The following is a 22,382-nucleotide window of genomic DNA, read 5'->3' as shown; positions in this document are numbered from 1 at the left end:
GACTGGGGCCTCTGCCTTCAGCTCAGGGTCCTGGGATCGAGCCCTGCATCAGGCTCTCTGCTCAGCAGGGAGCCTGTTTCCCTTCCTCTCTGCCTGCCTCTCTGCCTACTTGTGATCTGTCTGTCAAATAAATAAATAAAATCTTAAAAAAAAATAGGAATGTTTCCAAATTGGAAGCATTTATTAAAGGGAGCCTAAATTCAAAATTCTGACTTTATCCTTATCAAATGCTTTTGGCTACATCGAAGAAATCTGGGAGAAATTTCATAAACATTTTTCGGAGGGCCAGCATAGAGCGCAAGCCTCAGGATGCCTCCACGAAATGCATCTCGAACTTGATTTCTGAACAATGCTTTTGCATACTCTGAGCTATTCATTCCAGCATTTGGAATTCTAATTGCAAAATCCAAACTCTTCTAGACTCTTCTTCCCCATCACCACCTAACGTTTCTCATGTGCTTGCCTAGCACAAGTGTTTATTTGCTGTGATAAAACCAGAAGCTGAAATGAACGCACACAGACAAAATAACAGCGATTTAGCTTCTGACTTTATTATTTTCCTCAAATGAACAGGTGAGTAAAACACTGTCTGTGTCCAAAGCAAAAGGCACGGTTCCCTCTTCTCTTCTTTCGGAGAGTGCCAGAAAATGTAAACAGTATTTGGGATGAACTTCTGAGTCTTCATCTTCCGCCAGCCTTTAGAACATCGTTCATTTGTTTGTTTGTACCAGGATTTAACAGCATAAAGAGTAAAACGAACAAATGGTCTGAGGCATTTATACGAAGTATTCCGACTGTGATACAGGCTTGCGTCTGCGTCATTTTTTAGTCGGACAAAGAAAAACACTGCTTCAGGAAGTGGGTCATGTGGGTGTACAAGTGCTTTGTGGACAGGCCGGATATGCCATGGTTCTGGTCCGAGTACCACTGAAAGGCAAAGAGCAGACGCCGGGTCACTCCCGCACCCATGCAAGACACCCAGCTTTGACTCTTCACACTCGCGGGTCCCGACAGTTTTTCTAATACCGCGATTGAAATTCTACTTAAAAACACTTACTAAGATAGCTCCCATGCAGACATTTAAAACAGGAAGACAATAAAAGTCTTTTATTAACCTGGACTAGCCTTCGGAATTCTTTAAGCTTATATTTTAGACCTTGGCGGCTGAGCTCTCACAAGGGCCAGCATCCTGGGAGGGTTGGGGGGGCGGTGGTCAGGCAGCAGGCCTGTGCTCCAGGGCTGGTGTGCTGGGTCCATTGCTTTGTTTCTCTGGAGCTTAGTTTCCTCATTTGAAAAAAAATGAGGAGGTTGGATTTGATTTTTCTCTGAGGCTCCTTCTAGCTCAAAAATTCTATGAGGCTGTTAGCCTCTGAATCCAATTCCTCTCTGCTGCAGAAAATCCACAACACATGTAACTGTAAACACCTTTCGTAGGAGTTACATAGTATCATTAAAAACACCCAGGAAGATGACATTATACATTTAAACTTTATTGTTAGGGAGATGCTGGTGAGATTATTGTTTTCACTGAATAAAGGTAGGTATTGGTCATGACCGAATGCTGTATACCTAGAAGGTGAATTTACGTCAGGGGGTCACCATAAAAAAAAATCAGAAAAAAAAATCTCCCATCGCTTTTAGCAAATTATTTTAAAAAGCCCAATTTCCAAAAATGGGGGTTTCCTTTTCGAGGTTCTCGCTCAGGAAAAGCAAGTGAGGGAGAACTTCTGCTCCCCGGGGAGGGAAGCCGCTGTCAGGGGTTGTCTCCCTTGCCGTGGTTTTCACCTTCCTTTTCTCTCTGTTGTCATTTCCGAGTCCTCGTGCCACCCGGATTTTCCAGCTAGCTCATTCATTCATTCGCTCGGGGAACACTCCAGCTTCCCTGCTGGGCCAGGCTTGTGCCAGGCAGTGAGAACACCGGGATAAAAGGGTTCTCGAACTCTCAGTGGAGCCGCCCGACTTCAGGGAGGCTCTGCGGCCACTGATAACATTCCCCAGTCGCTCCTTACTGAATACACAGAACCTTTTAGCTGCTCTGGGTCTCTCAGCTTTTGTGGGGATGCTAAGCAGCTACAGTATGTAAGCAGGATCCCAGAACTATTGCATGTTCGAGCTAGAAGACCGTCAATCTCACAGACGCCTTTATTCCAGATAGGACTAAACCGGGATCCCCAGAGGTGCCCTGGCTCACCTCGTGTCCTTCAGGGAGTTCATGAAACATCCAAGACCCACCTGCTAATGTTCTGCCTCCTCTACCCTACAGCCCATTTGCCAGGATGTCATAGAAAAAAAATAATACTAATGAAAAAATCAGATGCCTCCTTTGAGCTTACGGGTCTAAGGCCATGAACGGGAGTAAAATGAAATTGTGTACCATTGCCTGGAAATCCACTTGTGCATTAACCAGAGCTTTAGCAATCTGTGCTGAGTTTTGAAAGTGCACATTATCTGCAACAAAGAGAGAGAGTTAAAGTGCTGCTAAATACCAGAAAGCATCGAGTGACAATGTACTGCCTGCAAATGAACACCGACAATTATCTAGTCATGCGGTTGACATTGTCAGCCGTGAGTCATCGCACTCATTTGTGGAAATGTCCCTGACTCTTAGGTACTGACCCTGAGCACAGGCATAGGAGGATGCTTAATGTTTCTTAAACAAAGTGATGTTGGCTCAGTATTTTTATGTGTAAGAGTCTTGCTTAAACCTCACCATCTGCTGTTCCGTGGATGAGAAGATAGTCTACATTTCTGAAATATTCTGCTCTTGCCATCACAGTTGAATTCTGGAAAAGAGGAAAAATTAACATTTTAGTTGCTGCAAGTTCTAATAGAAAACTAGCTAAATCATTGTGCGATGGACTTAGCACCAATACTGAAATTATGTATTGCTTTGGTTGATAAATATTTAAGAGTCAGAGCAACACATTTTCATCATCATTTGCATTACTTCCATCTGATTCTTAGTTTGAAAAACGGGAAGTTTATGTGTCATATGTTACATATGAGTGAGACCTTAGGCATAAATGATGCCCGCTCAAGCTGTGTAGGGGTTGGGGGTGGGCAGGAGGATGGGGAAAAGGGAGGTGAGGGAAGGGAGGATGGGGAAAGAAAGAAGAGAATCCAAAGAGAGTAAATGTCTTCCTAGTGAGGTGTTTTGCAGCTAACAAAAGATCAGCGCATTCGCTGGGGGACCCAGCAAAAGTGTAAGCTCTGAAGGACTGCTTCAAAATTATTTAGCACGTTTGCAAGAAATCCATGACCTAAATGAAACAGAAAACACTTACTTTATAGTGCTCGAGGTTATCATTCTTTGTTGGGAGGCCCATGAATCGCTCTGTGTAGATAGATGCTGTAAAATATGTAGGAATATGTTGTTGGTGTGTGGTACGGGTCATTTCATTAACCAACAAGATCCCTCAGCTTGAAAACTGCTCGTCCCCTTCCCCCGTGGAGCTGCTGAGGAAGGTTCCTGCTTTCTTTTACTGTAATGCTCCACCCAAGGCATCTGCTCTGCGATTTGCCTCAATAGGGCGAGAGAAGCAACGGAGGAGACAGGCACAGCTAACTTTAGAAAGGCCTGACCTTGAGCTTTTCCTCCTCCACCTTTCGGTGGGGGAAATGTTGCTCTAGGGAAGACCTTATGGAATGGCCTCGTTGTATTTTAAAAGAAATCACAAAGGCAGCCCCCTCTGGTACTTTCACTGGTGTCTTAAATTAATCTGAGCTGGAACCATGTGCCCCAAATCCTCCTCTCCCAACACACACACAAACACACACACACGCATGCACTCACTCACAAGCACACACATTTTTTTTTTTTCTGAATAAAGATTCCCTGCGAGTTATAGTTGTCTTATTTCTACCCCAACAAAGAGACGAGGATTTGATAAAAGCCAATTTTTGTACAATTATTAGACTTAATTCCAAATAATCATCCTGCCTTAATGTGAATCATAAAAATAGGCATACACGGGAGGTATACTCCTTAACAAATTTTTTTGTGGCTCTGGTTTCTGGAGCAGTGGACCTGGTGGCTACCAACTTTGGTGTGGAGGTGAAGAGTTTGGCTCCACCCAACTTCGCATGAGATGTATTTACAGGCCACCTGTGTGCTGCAAAAACACAGACTTGACTCTGGCTTTCAAGGTTTGGTGTGTCAGGAGGCACCTGGTTTCAGGCAGAGAATAGCATACATTGGGTTTGGAAGACTCCTTCCACACTCTTAAGGTTTCTTTCATTGGTTGCAACATGATTACAATGAATCATATAAACCACCTCCTTTATAGATGGTACTTTCCCCGGTGAAGCTGGGGTGAATTTTACTGCATAATTTGTTTTCCTAGCAACCTCAAATATAGAGTAATTATGTGTTAAATGTTTTCGCAGCAACATTTATGAAATATTTCCATACCGTAATATTCCCAGCTGGAGACAGGAGCCACCGCTATCCCACATTTGAAAAGACCGGTTCCTGAAGCAAGGGCCAGTGATGAAACATAGCCTCCATAGGACTGTGGAGACATCATCACAAGTCAGTTCTAGATTTGCTTTCAGAAAGTCTCCAAGATCGTTTTACAGCAACTCTCCTCACACTAAGTACTGATGGGAACTGGGGATGGGCATGGGGTACATTTAATGTCTACCTTGGCCCTTGGCAGCAAACTCCACCTGACACAGCATCATTTCACCCCCAGTAAACTAAAAATACTTGGTCTGCTGATCAGAGCATGGTAGGGGCAGTTTAAGAGATATTTATAATTGCAACTTTTCTGCCAAAATTTTTTTCCTTTATATTTTTCCATTGAGGAACTTGCCAGAACAAAACCAGGACCTTACTTGAAAGAAATGCACAAAGAAAGGAGATTATTCCTCAAATGCAAAAGCGAGATACTTTCCATAGTTTGCAAAAGTCCTGTAAGACAAAACTCGGGTCTGTGTATTTACTTATGGGTTTTCATCATAGAACAACAAAGGAAGGACATAAGAACCTTTTGGATAATTGAAGACATGGCCAGAGTTTGTGTGTAATGTAACGTTATGTATTCTGTTCTGATGATTTCTGGCATCGCAGCTCAAAGGAGGAAAAGCCACTGGTGTCTTTGAAAGTCTTACATAGCCCCCCATAAACTTAATAGAAAAAAAAAAGAAATGCAAAACGAGTCAGGAGTAGGGTTAGCGCTCATCAATTTTCTTCTCCAAGGAATCAGGCAGATGATTCAGAAATGTGAGCCTGATAGCAGAAGATGTCTGCCCATGTCACTTGGAAATTTGAACCTTTTCCTAAAAGTGGAGAAATGAACACAATAAGGTGGCATTCCCCCCGGAAGTGAAATTTGGGCTGTGGAACATGCTTGAGAGAGATGCTTCTTCTGGGAATGTGGATGAAGCAGAGCTCTGGGTCCTCCCAAATGTGCGTGCTAGATCAGGAAGTGATTCTCAGTGCATATTCTCGTCCCACCACAGGAACCCTCCCCCAGGTCACCAGAGGACTGTGGAACTTTCCAACGAGGAATGTGCCGTGTGTTTAGGACCTTGTTACCACAAACGTCTGGAAGCCATTTTCCCTTAGGTCACCCTTTGTCACAGAAAAGTCAGTCAGAAAGGGTGAAAGAGTGAGAGGGAGAGCTTTACAGAGTGGGAGACAGACAGGCAGACAGAGGGCCAGACATGCTAATGAGGGCAGGTCAGTGGCTGGGGTCTATTCTTAAGCCACGAAATACATGGAATATGGGGATAAGATAAACAACTTTGCTGAATTCATGAGTTAAAGGAAGAATTCCTCAACTAGTGTACAGTTGTATGTTTCCAGTTCTGGGGAATTTTATTGAGGACCCTTGGTGACAAAACAGAGAATAGAAGAAGCAGCTTCCAATTATATCATGGCCTTTTTTAAATTATACTTAGAGGAGAACTAAAACATGTTCTAATAGGGGAAATATATTTTAAAAACAGAAGGAACAGTGGGTTTAAAAATCATTTTGGTAAGTGAAAAATTTCACTTATAAAAATGATTTGCTTTGATTTGTAGGTTAGCAACGACTATTACTGAAATGGAAGTCCTCTCCTCCTTTCTTAATTTTAGGTTCAACTGAGAGGAAAGTCAGCCTGTGTTAGGAATATTGTTTGTGGTTTTATTGGAAAGGGGTGTTCACTACAAGTAACAATGGTGGGTCCCGCTGAAATAGCATGAAGTGAGATTGGAAATGGAAAGCATTTACACACAGTAAATGGGGTTTTTAACATTTCTGTTCGAAACCTTACAAATTATTAACCTGTATCTCCTGAGTGATTAGAGAGCAGTGCTGTACCTAAATAAAATTTCCGTGTTTCCAGGATGAATACGGATTGTCTCTAGGAATTTGTAAGAGCAAAACTAGTGTAGCAATAGCACAACAGAAGTAGGTGTTCTTTAAATTCTCAGGCAGCTTAGAAAAGCGATTCCTATTGTAGAAATGAAGAGGAAATAAAATAAACCCGCATTGACTTTTTTCTGCTCTCCCATGGGTGGGGCTCCAAGGCAGAGTGGGTGGCTGTCGCAAGCAAGGAACCCACGGAGCAGATTGGCCATGAGAATTCTAGAATTTTGTCCTTTGCACTTAGATGCCTTGCCATTTTGTTTAAACGAAGGATATCTTTAAAAACATTCTTAGAAGGGCACAGAATTTTGAGGGGTTTAGAGAACGCTCTTATGTGAGCCATAATGCACACTGGAACATTTTACCTACAGGCAGTAATAATGAATAACTAACATTTGTAGGGCCAAGGCTCTCGAAACCTTCTTTGAGGACCCACACACTCCGCTCCCCTTCTCCCTCCTCGGATGTTCCCCTGCTTGTAACCTCTGCTGATGCTCTCTGCACCCTCCAGGCGTGATCTAGCCCCAGGACTTCCACAAATTCTGGTGCCCTCTGCCTAGGACACTCTTTTTCCTGAAAGGGCCTCCCATTTCAAGTCTTAACTCAAAGAAAGTCACAACTGTCCTTCTCATCTACACTACACCAACCCTTTATCATGCTCCTTTCTTGATTTGTTTTGTGTTTTACCAGAGCACTTGTCATTGTTTAACATCCTATTCATCGTACTCTTTGTCCTGCCTATTGTCTTTCTTCCCAACTGTTCCCAAAGCCATAAAGGTAGACATTTTCATCTGTCTTGTTAATGAATGTATCCCCAGCACTGACAACACGGCCTGGGACATGGAGGGGAATAGAATCAGTATTTGTCAAGTATATCACTTTCCTGTTAACCCAGCTCATCCTCACAGTGACCTGGTGAGGAAATCATGGCCGCTTTTCACAATGAGGAAGCTGTGGCCTGGAGGGGGAGTCAGGCAGCAGCAGAGCTGGGATTCAAAGCCAGGACACCTGCCTCCTACAACCCATGACTTTCCTCTCTGCCCTTGTGATGGGGCAAACCCTGTAGGAGAACTTTAAGTTTGGAGTCGAATGTAGTCTCATTAGAGGTGCATTTGTCCTACTTTTACATCGTTGATTACACATAGCAATTCAAATTGCTTATAATTAGTCACTGGAAGAGAAAGGAACTAAGATTAAATCATGAACTAATGCTTATTCAACACCACCTGGCTAGGCCTATATTAACAAAGCAAGGCCCACAAATGAGGTTGTTATTCTAATAATTTAGGCAAAACCCCTGCTGCTCTTCAATTGTCAGAATAATTACTTCAGTTGTTCTTCACATAAACCAGGGTTTTGCAACCACAGCACAGTTGACATTTTGGGCTGGATAATTCTTGTTTGTGGGGACCTGCCCTGTGCACTGTGGGATATTTAACAGCATCTCTGGCCTCAACTCATTAAGTGCCAGTAGCATACCCCCCCCCCACCCCCATGGCGACAACCAAAAATGACTCCAGACATTGCCAAATGTCCCCTGAGGGGCAAGATGGGCTGGTAAAGAACTGGGTGTAGCAGACACTGGGCTGGTGAAGAACTGGGTGTAGCAGACACTTCCTAGACATGGTGTTGGGTGCCTAGTGGGTATCTAATAAGCAGCTAAAAACTGAGTTACTGGATTTTGGTGTGAAAAATAAAAGGGTAAGATCAAAATGCTTCCTCTCCCCTTCTTAATCAGCATTATGGAGGGAAACAGGATTTGCAGCTTATTTGTCAATTGACTACCAAAAATGTATGGGGTTAGCTACAGTATGTTTCTCAGACCGCTAACTTGCCCAACACTTCACGGGAACAGATGCTTTCTTCCTTGGTATGAAATATAGTAATAGCTAGCGAAGTAATGCTCGCGGTCATTCTCAACATCTTCCTCTTTTGCATCTCCAGATTGCCACAGGTCCCTGCTTATTATACTATAAAACAGCACTTGAAGCTCTGACCTCTTCCCACCTCCTACTTCACTTCCTAAATTCAGGCCCTTGGTATTTGTGGCCAATATTACTGCTCACGTAGCTCCTTGGCCCACTCCCTCCCCCACCTCAGACCTTCCTTCACCCTGCGGCCAAGAGTGTCTTTGTAAGACATCAATTCTATTCCCTTTTCACTTCAAGAGCACATTTCAAAAAAGTATCCATGGAATCAAATACCTTGGTAATACTGTATTAATCAAAATTTAACAGGATTCTCTACTGTTCCTTCATAGAACCGATATTCACTATTATGCAGAATTCATGATTTACCAAATTAGTAGACCCAGAGGACCTTTTCCTGAAAAAGTCATTGGTACTGATAAGATACATTTGGGAGAACATTGACTTACAGGATTAAATTTAGTTAAAATAACATCATTGGTGTGTGGGATGGCCAAGTATTATGTTAAACATTTGAGGAAAAAAATTAAGAAAAAGAAAAAGACAAAGTCCATTCCCTTGACGAGTTCATTCTCACGGGAGAAACCAATAGACATACAAAATAAAACATGGTAATTCTTGGAAGAGCAGTACAAGGAACTATTGGAGCACAAAGAAATTTGTATCTGAGTCGGGTTTTAAAGAGTAAGTAGGAGTTTTGCATTTTAGAGGAAGAGGAGCAGACTGGAAGGAGATGGACACATAGCAGGTGCAGGGAATAGGATTCAGAACAGCATGAGAGCAAGAACACGCAGACAGAAGTCAAATCATTCCTAAGGCATGGGGAAAAGTGGAAAGAGATGAAACTGGAAAAAGCAGGTTACAGCCAGATTGTTAAGGGCTTTCCACGCAAGGAAATAAGTTTGGGCACCAGGTCAAGGTCAATGTGTGGCCTTAGAAAACATGTAAGCATAGAAGCAGAAAAGCAACATGGTAAAAACTGTGTTTTGGAATAGCAACTTCATTAGCGACATTGCAGCTTGTGAGGTCCAAACAGGGAAGCTAGTTAAAAGGCAATTGGAATAGTAAAACCGATACCACCCAATGGTCCATGGACCCAGAGAATCTGCATTACCTGAGATCATGTTAGAAATGCAAATCCTTGGGGCTCACCCTGGACTACTGCACCAGAATCTTTGGTGGAAGGGCCCTGGAAACTGTTTGAGCAAGTTCTCCAGACGATGCTTATGTAAGCTACAGTTTGAGAAGGTCTGATCTAAATTACATATGAAGAAACTTGAACTAAAGCACTGGCAGTGGGGATGATGAGAACAGATTTGGGTGTTGAGAGAAATCACTAACCAATGACACGTTGGAGTCGGGGAGCAAGAGAAGTTGAAAATAGCTCTGAATTTACTAATGTGGGTGACTAGATATGTGGTGAGGTCCTTTAATAAAGATGAAGACTTGTTTTAAGGAGCTCGTAACAAGTTTAGCATGTATGGGTTAGGCTTGAGGCCCCAGTCAGACATTTGGGATAGATGGTCAGTGAGCACTTGAAATGTGGAGCTCAGAAGAGAGGTAGGTGCAAGTGGCAGGGATCTGAGTCAGTACCATCTTTGAAATTACATGGGTTTCCCCAAGGAAGTGAAAAACAATGAGAGCCATCCATGGCCAGACCCTGAAAAATACTGGCATTTAAAGAATGCATGGAAAATTTTTAAAAAATAATAAATAAAGAACAAATGGAGTGTAATGATCATGAAGACAAAGAAAAATAAGAGAAATGTGTCGCAGAGTCATGGATAGAGCCCATTCTCCGTTAGGCAGTCTAAAAGTCCTCCTGCTATCTGGCTATCTACCTACTCAAACTCCGTTCTTCACCCTTCTCACTATGTGCCTTACACTTCTAAAGTTTCCAGCATCCAGACCAACCACACCCTACTCACGGATACCTCAGGACCCGGGCAAAGCTGTCTTCATTCTCTGGAATGCACCATTACTGACCTATCTTCCCTACCTCATTTCTGAATCTCCCCTTAGCTCTCACAGCCAGAATTTATCACTCTTCTCCCTGGTGTTCTCTGCTGCCACATTATATCTGTCTTAACACTAGGAACATTGCTGAGCAATTGCTTTTTTCCTCTTTGTTTTATCTAATAGAGGGCTAGGGCTACAATTTATTTCTCTTTCCATCTTCTAAAGAACCTAATATAAGATCTAGTTGAGATCCGATAAAAATTTACTACATTGGTGAAAGAATGCGTGAGTCAGTGATCAGATGGACAGATTAAATAAATCATAAAGAAATTATTTTTAAAAAGTATAGTATTAAGGTCTTTTTTCTTCAGGATCTTCTGGGCCCGGCTGATTTAGGGGCTGCTCAAATGTTGCATCCATCAGCAGTTCACTTATTTCTTCTGTGTGTGTTCTCAGGAGTTACCTCACAATCTCTGCCTTGTGGAAAGTAAGCAAGAAAGGGGATCTAATATGCTACATCTTCTAGAAGCATTTTCATAGACATGATGAGAATCTCTTATTGAAGAATTTCAGACTGATATGGATGTATTCTGGGGTGATGTGTGGGTTCTTTAAATCATCCCACATAGATGGTTCTTTACCAAACTAATACCAGGATATTCTAGAAATGAAATTAAAGATTCCACTTTATGGTTATTTCAAAGCCTGCAGTAAAAGGAGAGTAAAACTGCACGAGAAATGTTAATGATTATACGGAAGGGTTCAGTGTGAAATCTGAATCTTTCAAAAATTTACTTCAGGAAATTTCATAAAAATGGATAGTAGGAGAGATCGTATCTGAAATATTTCACTATAAAAATATTTCATTTATTTTCCACCCATTTGAATTCCATTCTGTTTAGATATTTAACATTTGATAGTTTTAAGAAGGACCAAATGGCTTGAAGTAACAACTTTCCACAAATTCATAACAGCTCTTCATCTGGTCACTGAGCTGAGAGCTGAGCCGGAGCCTGCAGGCTCCCTTCAATATTGGGTTTCATTCCCTCCATCTTGTGCAGGCCGCTCTCAGAGAAAACAGCCAAGAAAAACAACCCAAGCACAAATGGCTGCAAATTGACTTGCAAATGTACAAATTCAGACCAAAAAGTGAAACAGGAACTCTTCTTTGAAGGGTAATTATCATAATTTATAATGGGCAAATCTAAACTCTTTCCAATATTTCTCCAAACTTTCCAGTGACTTCATTGCCCATGATTGGGAAGTTTTGCCACTTCCTTTTAATGTATATTTTGAGAACCTGCACGGCTTCTCACACATGGGCAATTATCTCCATGACCTATAATTCAGAAACCAAATTATACTTTTCTCCCGTTAGCACAAATTAATATTAGGTCTGGTAAAATAATTTGATTATTAAAAAAAAAAGAGAAAAAGTAAAAGAAAAAAAAAAAGAATCAAAACACCCAAGATATGACTAGGATAGGCTAGGGACTAGGGAATTTATGTTTTAAAAGTTCCTATGATTGCAAATGTTAGCTTAGCTCTTCATAAAAATGAAATGATGAAATGAAAAGATATACAGTAACTCTAAAATAACAAAAGAAATTAAACCTCTGATGAATATAGTTCAGTTCAGTTCATACCAAAAAAAACTAAAAATGTGTCAATTATGAGTTAATTTGCTATATGAGGAAGAAACTAACTGATTGGAAAAAAGGAATGCTTAAAGCCACCACTTTGAAGCCTAGATTAACCAAACTGACTGTTTCCATTGACAGATTAAATGATGTTGCAACATTAACATTTCATGAGAAACCTTATAAGCGCACACTTTAGAAAATTATGATTGCTGAACTGAATAACAGGCGTAAAACATATAAAACAACTCACCCAGCCCCATATGGCTATTCTTTTTTCATCAATGAAACCCATTTCTATGAATTTTCTAAAGTAAAAGAAACAAATTTTTAGAATTTTAAGTGTGTACACATGACATTTACTTCATTACACAAGCATATTTAATCCAAAGATTTAATAGAAACGCTCCATTTTCTTTGTTTAAACACATGCATAATAACATTGCACTTACAAATAATTAAAAGAATATTATCATGTTTTCTGCAAAAGATAAAACGGATCCTTCAGACTCTACCGTACATCTATTGGGTAGTACTTCTAGGGCTGCCGGTCTAGCATCCTGATTGCCTGAGTGAGTTACCTGGGACTCAACAAGGTCAAGACCCAGGCTTAACGGTAACACAGGAAGTCACAGCACCATGACTAGGACCACATTTCCAAATCCCCAGATTTGGAGGAAAAAAAGATTTTTTTTATTGGATGCTTTAAATTTTATCAATCTTAAATGCTTAGATGTTAATGATAATGACTACCTTGTTTTTGGTCACTTTCATCCATGGAAAAATATCCATCCTCTCCCATTTCACACTTAGGTACTCTCAATTTATCATGGTGTGGATAATTATGCGTGTCTTTTAGGATACGGACATGATTCATTTGAGTTCCATCACAGAAGAGCCTTCCTTTGGAAACTTTTTTGAAAATAAATTTCTTAGGAGCAAGGGACCATACTGAAGGGCAACCTTTAAAAAGTCATGGGAAGCCTTCAGAAATGCAACTTTGCAAGCTGGTACAAGATAGGAATGTTTTAGGCTAATTTATCCCATGCCTCCTTGAGGTTGGTGTTCTAGAGCGATTGTGATTTATTTTGGGAATGGTTTGATAAAATCTCAGGGGAAGCTCAGGAAAAAAAAAAAAAAAAGCAGTGGAAGAAAAAAGTAAGGTGGTTGAGCCATTGCAGAGACCCGGATGTGACAGTAACAGGAAGGAGGGGAGAGAACAGAGTAACACATAGGGAGCCAGAAAAATACTATTTTTTCTTGTTCCTTTAGTTATGTTAATGCCCTTTCTCATTCTTCTCTGGAAGTAAAAATGGAGTGGTTTCATTAGTTGAATAATGAAGTTTCTTACAGGGATTTCACAGCAACCATTTTGCTCGTTGCATTGATTCAACATGCACGTTTCCAATGCACAGAGTAGTTGGGCAAATGCCCGGGACCAACAGATGGGAAGAAGCCCCGTCAGTCACAGCTTACCCTGCACCGATTCTGAGGGACACTGAGGAGTCTACGGGGAAGAGATGCAGCAGCGAATAGAAAGTCGCTACCTGTGTGGATGCTATTCGTGATAAAACAGAGAAAATGTACAGCAAACTGTGGCATTTCAGCAATTATTCCGTTAACTTCCAAAGCCAAATGAAAGAAGAGAAGGTTCACGTTCTTTGTTAGAAAAAGAAAAACTTTCCACAAGTGCTGGAAGACAGTTCTGAGCCATAAAATCAATTTCGATTTTATGATCTCCCAGAAGCTAGCAATCATATTGCCTTGCATCTGGGGTAAAAGCAAATAGCAGGTGATACATGGGAGCAGGAAATTCTTAACAGCTCCCTTCCTTGGTTTATTCTGGAAGGATGACATTTACAGGAAATGATAGTGCAATAGTTAACGTGGAAATGAAACATTAACACTTAATGTGGCAGGACTAGGTTAAAGGTTAGCTAGATAATCCGAGCACTTCCAGGCCAACAAGTCTCCATAAAATTCACCTCCAAATTCTCAAGAGTTCTCAGAAGGGTTATCAGAAACACTGTTGATCATGTAGTTAAAGAAAAATATTAGTAACAGATGAAAAAACATTTTGGAGGCTGGACTGAACTTTACATGTTTTCTTGCCTAAAAATGGCCCTAGACCAAAGGTCAATTTGGAATTCTAGGGATCAATTACTATTCTGTTTTGGAATTGTTTTTACTGATACCATGTATAACAGTATGATACGATATTTTCTCACCACCAACCTTCTGGTTATTGTGGGAAGTGTGGGAACGTCAAAAGTGCCAAATATACCCCAAATGAGTAGAACTGACCCTGTAACTAATGAACATTCATGGGTCCTACCTATGTACCATTTGCTCGGAAGCCTAAGGGAAGCCGTTCCTAGTTTCACTTATGTTTTGACCTCACAACTTTCTCCTTTGAAGCATTCTCTTTTGTGTAGTCAAAGTTGTGAGATTGTCCGGCTGCTGCTGCTGCCGCTTCTTTTTTTTAAAGCCTGCTTTGCTTTGTTTAAATCTATTTATTGACCCAGACGAGTACTTACTGTTGTTTCCAAATATGTACACATGATTTCCTTTAGGTATGTTAAAAAAATTAGCCAGATTGCATTTTATATGAGATCGAAGGGGACACATTTCATTTTCTTGTGGGAAGGTAATTTGAGGGTGGCCATAAAGGCATTGCAATCCCAATTCCCATGTCAGACATTAGTGTCTGATTCCTGAAACACTTCCTGGGATTATCATTATAAATCTACCCTTTTTAGCTTTTGTTTTCTCAAAGCATCGGGTTCCAAGGCGTCCTTCTCACTTTTGCAAAAGGACACTTTCAAGCAAAGCCGGGCCAGTCCCAAGTGCATCTCCACTGTTGTGTATTTGCTTTGCACGGGCCACATAGCCTCCCCTGGTTCACTAGGCTGTTTACCAAAAGTTCCATCTAACAGCAATGCCATCCCTTCAGAGTGTGGGGGTGGGGTTGCGAGGGTTAACCCTTTTATGAAGATTGTAAGTGCACTGAAAGTAGAAATTGTAAATTGCACAATTTTATACAGAGTGGATCGCGATGGCATATATTAATATTTGATCTGTTGTTGTAGAATGGCTGAGCAAATGAGTGAACATATGCCTGCTCTATAGCAGGAAGACTTTCTTCAGATTCCATCCTAAAAATGGCTCAGAGAAGGTAAAGGTAGCCAACTACTGCCTCTGGTCTATCTTCAGTTCTAAATGCCAAAGACATTTATATTATTGTGAAAATTGGTACAATTTGTGGCTTCATGTCCTATATATTGAACATCAGAAATAACAATTTTCGTTAAGGCCTCTACACGGGTTTCAGGTTTAAATTTTCATTCTATCCAAGAAACACGATAAGAAGCTATCAGTTCTCTTTCTTGAGGTATTCTTAAATGCAAATGCTGCAATTTGGGTAGTAAATGAGTGCACTCAGAAATAGGATGATGTATTGTGTTGTTATCAGTAGATTGTGATGATGGTGATGATAAGTTTGTTTTTTAACCAGTGCCAAAACAAACCACTTTTTAGTTCTACCAACTTTGGAAAAGATCCAGTTGAATTACAAATGAGGTGTAATCTACATCTGGCTTTTGATGTAGTCCCAGGGTTGTGGTGCCCTTGGTGTTTACTGCATGGTTTAAGTACAAATAGATCTAACCCACAGGGCAAAAAATAAAATAAAATAAAAATAAAGAAAAAAATTCCTTAAAGAATTAGGTCTGTGACACTGACAAGGGTGTTCATATTTCCATCAAGGCACACGGCAGTCTTTATGTGAGAAACCAGTCTTCTTGGTAGATTTTTCTTTGAGCTATCTCTTCTATACCTCTCCATCAGGCAGAAGATTCTCCTAAACAGGTTAATAGCAGACAGGCCAAAAATCTGGATCAGCAAGAAAGAGGGAGCCTCCTAGAATTAGGCATGAAGAATGCCCACAGATTGTGCAGTGTTATTTAATAACCACTTATTCACTTGTCAGATTTTACTCAAATAGGCTGCTTTTAATTGAATATTGTATATGTGTGTGTATATTACTGTTCACAGAATGGAAGGAAATTTTGAAAACAGATGGGTTATGATTACTTTTCTATTTTTAAAAATAATTACTTGTGAGTCTAAACTCTTCTGGTGTGATTAGAGACAAAAATACAGAAAAGTATTGTCTGGGCCTGGCTCCTAGCTGTTAAATACAATCTTCATTGTGTATGTTATACTGACATCAGTAACTAATAATGACATTATGATGATCAAAGAAATTTACCAATGAATTTTCTAAATTGCTCTTTGCTGTGAAACAGTGTTTGACCTTAGGCCATTACGCACTCGTATACATCCATGACTAAGGGTCCACTTGGCCTGTGTTAGCTTTTACATTTGTAAACTACTGTTCTCTAACTTTGCATGCCCGTCGCATAAGAACAGAAATGCAACAACTGTAGAGAACTATCCAGAAGAATCAAGCACAGTGTTTCTAAATAAACAACGATTTTGGTGACTACATTCTTTTTGTTTCAGAAAAGATGACCGAGACACAAATTATGGTTGAGAATGTAATTGAGAAGAATTCAGATTATGAGTCTGTCTTCCCTCTGAATGTTTCCATAATATAATTTGTACTACGTAAAATGAATTTTTTGTCAAATGAAAACAGGAAAACACTTTCATGCTAACACAGCCGAACTTCACAGCTAGCTTAATTACAAAAGAATGCCTAGCATCTGTACGGATAGAGTGTTGATGAAATCTTGGGAGGAATTTCTAAATTTATGAGCCAGAATCCACAATGCTTGAGCAAATTCAGATGTTTGGTTGTCTATGGACCATCCCCAGAGTTATACAATTTTTTGTGTGGGAACCATGTGAATCAATGAAAGGATATCAGAATGACTGAAACATCAAACGGGAGTTATTTGTCATTTATCGCTATAAATCATGTTTCTACATATTTATTGGTTCTTTTCCATCAGTAATTTTTTTCTCTTATTGGGCAAAAATATCTCTTTAAGATTAATGGTAACTTTAGATGAAGTTAGGAAAACAGACAAAAAGAATGACATCATTAAAGATGGAGAAACCCAACAGTGATTGCATGACTTTTGTTGCACATCAATTTCTGTTTGAATCAGAAGGTGCTCACCTGACAGCTGTGATCTGGTCCTCAACTTCATAAACACCCAGCTTTCGATATACTGCATACAGGAGTTTGTCACCTTGGAAAGCTGTTCCTCGGCCATCCACCAAGGCAATGACTATCCCTTCCCTACTTGCAAGATAAGAAATCCAACTAATAGCAAATACAGACCTTACGCTCTGACTGCAAGGACCACCATACCTAAAGAAAAAAAAAAAAAAAAAGAATCTTGGATTCCTTTGTAAAACTCAACTTCACATCATGGCTAAGAATTGCCTTTAGTATTTCCCAGTACATTTGTATAATAAAATTTCAATAACAGTGGCATTAGAACTGGCTCAAAATCAAGAGAGGACCAGGCTTTTCCCAGAGGTTTGCTACAAGGAAGTTGTTTTGGGACACAGCCTCTCCTATTCCCCAAAACGGATACATCTAGGGTTGGCATTTCAAGGAATATGTGTGGGTTTTTCGTCATTTCTGCCACCTGCCACTTGCTAAAAGCAGGCATAAGATATACTAAAAAAAATGCATGGTGTTTTAAGCAAATTGTGTGTAGGTCAGCACTGATTTTGGGTGTGATTCCACTAAATGTATTCCATTCCCTTATTTCATTTCTAACTCACTTACATAAGACATTAAGATGATTTACAATATTTTTTGGCTGCAATTTCTCTATCTCAAAGGTATTCTGACACATTCGGCAATTTGCCATACAAAGGAAATTCAAGACAGCGAATGCAAGCCAGTCCATCTAAAATCCCCAAACTTCCTCAATCTATTTTAAATAGCCATATTTTATTTACTCTGATTAGTTGAGGAATATATAAAAACAGCATCAATAGGAACTGTTACCAAGGAGAATGGTTCATTCTATCTCATAAATGTGTATTTAATTCAACATATTTTCAGTAAATAGTTTTTACACCAAAGAAAATATTACATACACTTGAATTAGCAAGGGATACTTCTTTGATCTGTCAAATTGAGGAGGAAGAATCATCTTGTACCATAAAGCTTGGGGGAAAAAAAAGAAAAATCTTCATTCCACTATATTCATAGCATTATTTATTTTTCTTTAATAACAAGATAACATAAAATCAATTCATAACTAGTAAATTGTAAAAAATCAAGAATATATTATAAGTTGATTTTTATTACATATTTTTGCCAAATTTATAAATTACTAGAAATTTTGAGTTATTGTTTTTCTAGAAGCACACACTCTAAAATTAAAATTAAGTAAATTCTTTTTTAAAAAATACCAGTGTTGAAATGGAGCTACAGAAAAGTATAAGATCAACTCTATTTACAAACATATTAAAGATCTTTTGTGAAACTCTATTGTTACAGTAAGATTGTTTTACTTAAGATTTGATATTATAAGGTTTGGATTATAATATTTACTCTATGCTCTTTGAAAAGAAAGCAAGATAAGTGTTCAGCTTCATATTTGTAAATCAGAAGTTTTTAAAAGATCTTACTAATGTCATCCACTTCAAGTTTCTTTATTTCCTCCTTAGGCAGCTGGATATTTTTCAAAGCATTTTCCAATTCTTTGTTTTCTTCCAGGATTCTAATTTCTTTTAAAAAATAAAATGTTCATTTTTCAATTAATAGCATTCCAGAAGGAAATTCCTTTCTTAAAATTCTTTTGGCTTTAACATAGATGAAACTGAAGCTGTATAAGGAACTGTATAAGAAGTTATATATTGACAAGCATATTTTTAACCCAGCCTTTAAAGCAGGTATGAGTGTATGAGGACATTAATCATTGCCTCCTGAACTGATCTTTATGGCATCAAAACACATTTTGGGCAGATTCAATGTTTATTCACCATATTTTCCCATCTCCAATTTTCTAACATGAAGCTATGACCTGTGTGGGGACTTTTTTTTTTTTTTAATCATCTACTAAGAAAAAAAAAATGTAGTAGAAGTAAAATCTGTATTGCTGAGACCTCAAATTAAAATAGGGGTGCCTGGGTGGTCCAGTCCGTTAAGCATCCAAGTCTTGATTTTGGCTCAGGTCATGACCTTAGCGCTGCTCAGCAGGGAGTCTGCTTAGATTTTTCTCTCTCTCCCTTTCCTTCTGTTCCCCCACCCCACCCCTGCTCATGCATGCATGCTCTCTCTTTCTCAAATAAATAAATATTTTAAAAATGATTATGTAGTCACAAAATTTGTTTTTTAATTTTCAATGTATAAAGTCAAATACTCTTTCTGTGATTTTTTTTTTTTTTTTTTGGAGAGAGAGAGAGAGCAGTAGGGAGGGGCAGACGTAGAGGGTGGGAGAGTATCTTAAGCAGGCTCTATGCCCAATGTATAAGCCAGATTCAGGGCTTGATCTTACAACCCAGAGATCATCACCTAAGCTGAAATCAAGTCAGACACTGAGCTGACTGAGCCACCTGGGCACCCTAACATATATTTCTTCTTAAATCTTTTCCTGTTGTACTTAACTAATATAAGATATGCCTCTCTTTTTTGTAATTGAATTATTGTACATCCTATCCTTTCAGATCATTTTTGTCAAGGTAGTTATACATCTTAGTAAAATAACAATATATGCATGCTCTGATCTCTTTCTGTTTTTCACCTTAAAGGATCTTCAAAAAACCTGCTGCTTATATTTGAGCTTAATTATGTTTCACACTTTAATCTTTGAAACTGAACAATCTATTGATCTCCTGTTGCTGTAGTTTGGTGGTATATGCAAATGGATTTCTAGCAATTGAGGGCTTTTTGCAAGTTATATTTTGAACTAGAATTGATTCTAGTTATCTTCTAGAGAAAAGATAGATTTTCATATAGCATGTGGAGTTCGTCAATTTATTTTTCTTAAAAGAAGGTCTGGATGACTTCTGAGATACGGCAGTTTTTACAAAAGACATCCTGTGAACTTTTTGTTTTTGTGCCTTTTTAAAAGTGGTCCTTGAAGATAGGGAACTGGAGGAGTACTTGTAACTACAGTAAGTTTGCCAAACCACTTCCCTTGTAACTCTCAGTTTTCATATACTCATGGCATTTTGTTCCAACATGTTATATTTAATCTTAGAATAAGTATAGATGTTTTGGTATGAGTTGTATAAGATACATAATAAATTTCATTTTAACTTTGGATAATTCATCAGGAAAGAGATACTTGTGGCATCTTAAAAGTTAAAATTTAAAAAAAACCCAAAAACCCCAAAACACAAAACAAAATCCCCCCACCAAATATACAATTCTAAGTACAATGGGGCCAGCTCTTCATTCTCCTTGTGTGGGTTCTATGTGTGGAGCTATTACGGATGAAGGGAATCCTGAGTGAAGCAAGTACACAGAGTGACTGCATTATAACTGATTATTTATTTATTTTCCTATTTTACTTATTATTATATTTATAATATACTTATTTACTTTTATCATTTTACCAACAGGTACTGGAAGTCGGAAACTCTACCCAAGTGTTGCCAGGTTGGTTAGAGTTTGATTCCTCCATCCTTTTTCCAGCTAGTGAACTTTCCTGATTCACGGCTTACTGAAATGCCAAAGTTAATTCATAAGCTTATTAATGCTCTATAGTTCAGAGAAGTATCTGTACATATGGTAACTTGGCAATTTTCCCACCCCTTGGAGCAAAATGGGATCTCAGAGGACTGTCGGCAGTGGGGGTGCTGACTGGGCTTCTCCATGTGGCTTTGCATTCAAAGCCTATAACGTGGAAGGAGGGCTAACCGCCCAGAGCACCTTTCACCTTATTTCACTCATCATTCTGTACTCAGTACCTAGCACACTTACTACCCAGTACATGATATGTGTGGGTATGGCTCTCTGTTTGTGGACTCTTCATTATGATGAAATAAAAAAGGAAGAATGATGGACCATGTAAGAATTTTTTGTTTTAATTATATTAGCTACTATATTTTGCCCACTAATTAAAGTATGTGATGTATCTGTGGAAAAGCTGATAAATGAAGTCATTTGATTAGTTGGGTAATTGTAATGAGCGCCTGCACCAGAAGCAACTAAGCCTCCATTAGGATGTCTATGTCAAGTGTCAACTCTTCTGGGTTTCTAAAGCACCTCATTCAGGTCCTGTGTTATTTCCAAATGCTCTCACCCCACGTTGCTGATGAAATGAAGCCACTGCACAGTTCTCTGCAATGTCTACAAACTTTCATACAGTTACATTAGTAATTTCTTCATTCTCGCTCAGCACAATTCCAGAGATGAATCTCCACCTGTCTCTGGATACCACTTTTTCCCGACTTCTTGGGGACCTCCCTCCTTTATGTCTTCGACCATTTTTGGTCTCCTAATTTCTTCCATCAGCATTTAAACCATGCTCAAATGTTTATTATCTTTCAAAAAAAATATTAAACCTCTATCAACTGCTTCCAGCCATCACCCCACCTCTGTCCTCCTCTCCTCAGGCAGATCTACTGAAAAGATTCTCTTTTTACTTATGTCCTATCAAGCCTAAACTTGCTTCAGTCTGTCTCCCACCTCCACTGTTCCTCTGCAACTGGTCTGACCATGCCAATGGTAATCTCCCTCTTGCTAAATTCATTGATTCAGAGCTGGTATCACCTCACTCTCTGTAGCACTTGACACAGATGAGCCCTCCCTCTTTCCTGAGATTCTCTTCTCCCTGCATTCTATGATACCCTACTCTCAAGGTTATTCTCCTTCTTTTCCTCTCTCTGTCTCCTTCATAGGTTCATTTTTCTCTTCCCATTTCTCATATTAGTATTCCACACAGCTTTATTCCTACTCTGTGGTCTTATCCACTTCCATGGTCTTAGTAACTGTGAATTTCATAAATTAATGACTTCTTGTTCCTCATCTTCAATCCAGTGTCCAGATCCAAAACTCTGTCACTCCAGGAGAGCTCCACTTGGATATCCCATCGGCACCTCAAGCTCAGCAGTAAAAACAAAATTCATCATCTCCCCAAAAACATTCTTTTGCTGCGAATCCCTCTTCCAGTAAAAAGCATTAATATCAATCCACTTGACCAAGCCAGACATCTAAGCAGCATTAATTCCTCCTTTATATTTGTGAGTTTCCAGTTTGATGTATCAATCATTAGGAGACACTTCCTAACACCCAAGCCCCAGATATAGTACTCTGCTTATGTGCTTTCCTGCTCTTTTTCCTCTATCCTAATCATTTATTCCCCTATATTACCCACTCACATGTTTGCATTCTCTATTGATTTATAATCTCCTTGAGGACATGGACCATATCTAATCTGTTCATTTTCAGGATCTAGTATCCATCACAATGTCTGACTTAATGTGATAGGTGCTTAATAAATATCTGTTGTGTAAAGATTTCTGGCACCAAATGCAACAGAAAATGGGTGAGGAGAAAA

At 39.3% G+C, this 22,382-nt stretch overlaps 1 protein-coding gene across 1 annotated transcript in view; it reads right to left on the bottom strand.

The window, feature by feature from the left end:
* Window positions 1–529: 529 nt before the first annotated feature.
* Window positions 530–22,382, bottom strand: part of FAP (fibroblast activation protein alpha) — a 73,370-nt gene continuing 51,517 nt past the window's right edge. Inside the window, exons 19-27 of the mRNA XM_080798992.1 lie at window positions 18,505–18,603; window positions 17,968–18,037; window positions 17,030–17,224; window positions 12,137–12,191; window positions 4,412–4,511; window positions 3,285–3,349; window positions 2,711–2,783; window positions 2,375–2,448; window positions 530–927 (exon numbers count right to left, since the gene is read on the bottom strand). Coding sequence (XP_080655118.1) covers window positions 826–927; window positions 2,375–2,448; window positions 2,711–2,783; window positions 3,285–3,349; window positions 4,412–4,511; window positions 12,137–12,191; window positions 17,030–17,224; window positions 17,968–18,037; window positions 18,505–18,603 — 833 coding nt within the window. The 3' untranslated portion in view covers window positions 530–825. The remainder of the gene's footprint in view (window positions 928–2,374; window positions 2,449–2,710; window positions 2,784–3,284; window positions 3,350–4,411; window positions 4,512–12,136; window positions 12,192–17,029; window positions 17,225–17,967; window positions 18,038–18,504; window positions 18,604–22,382) is intronic.

This window comes from Martes martes, assembly GCF_963455335.1.
Source record: "Martes martes genome assembly, chromosome: 3".
NCBI classification, from domain to species: Eukaryota; Metazoa; Chordata; class Mammalia; order Carnivora; family Mustelidae; genus Martes; species Martes martes.
The sequence above is the reverse complement of the archived record's forward strand: the minus strand, read 5'-3'. Positions and strand labels throughout refer to the sequence as shown.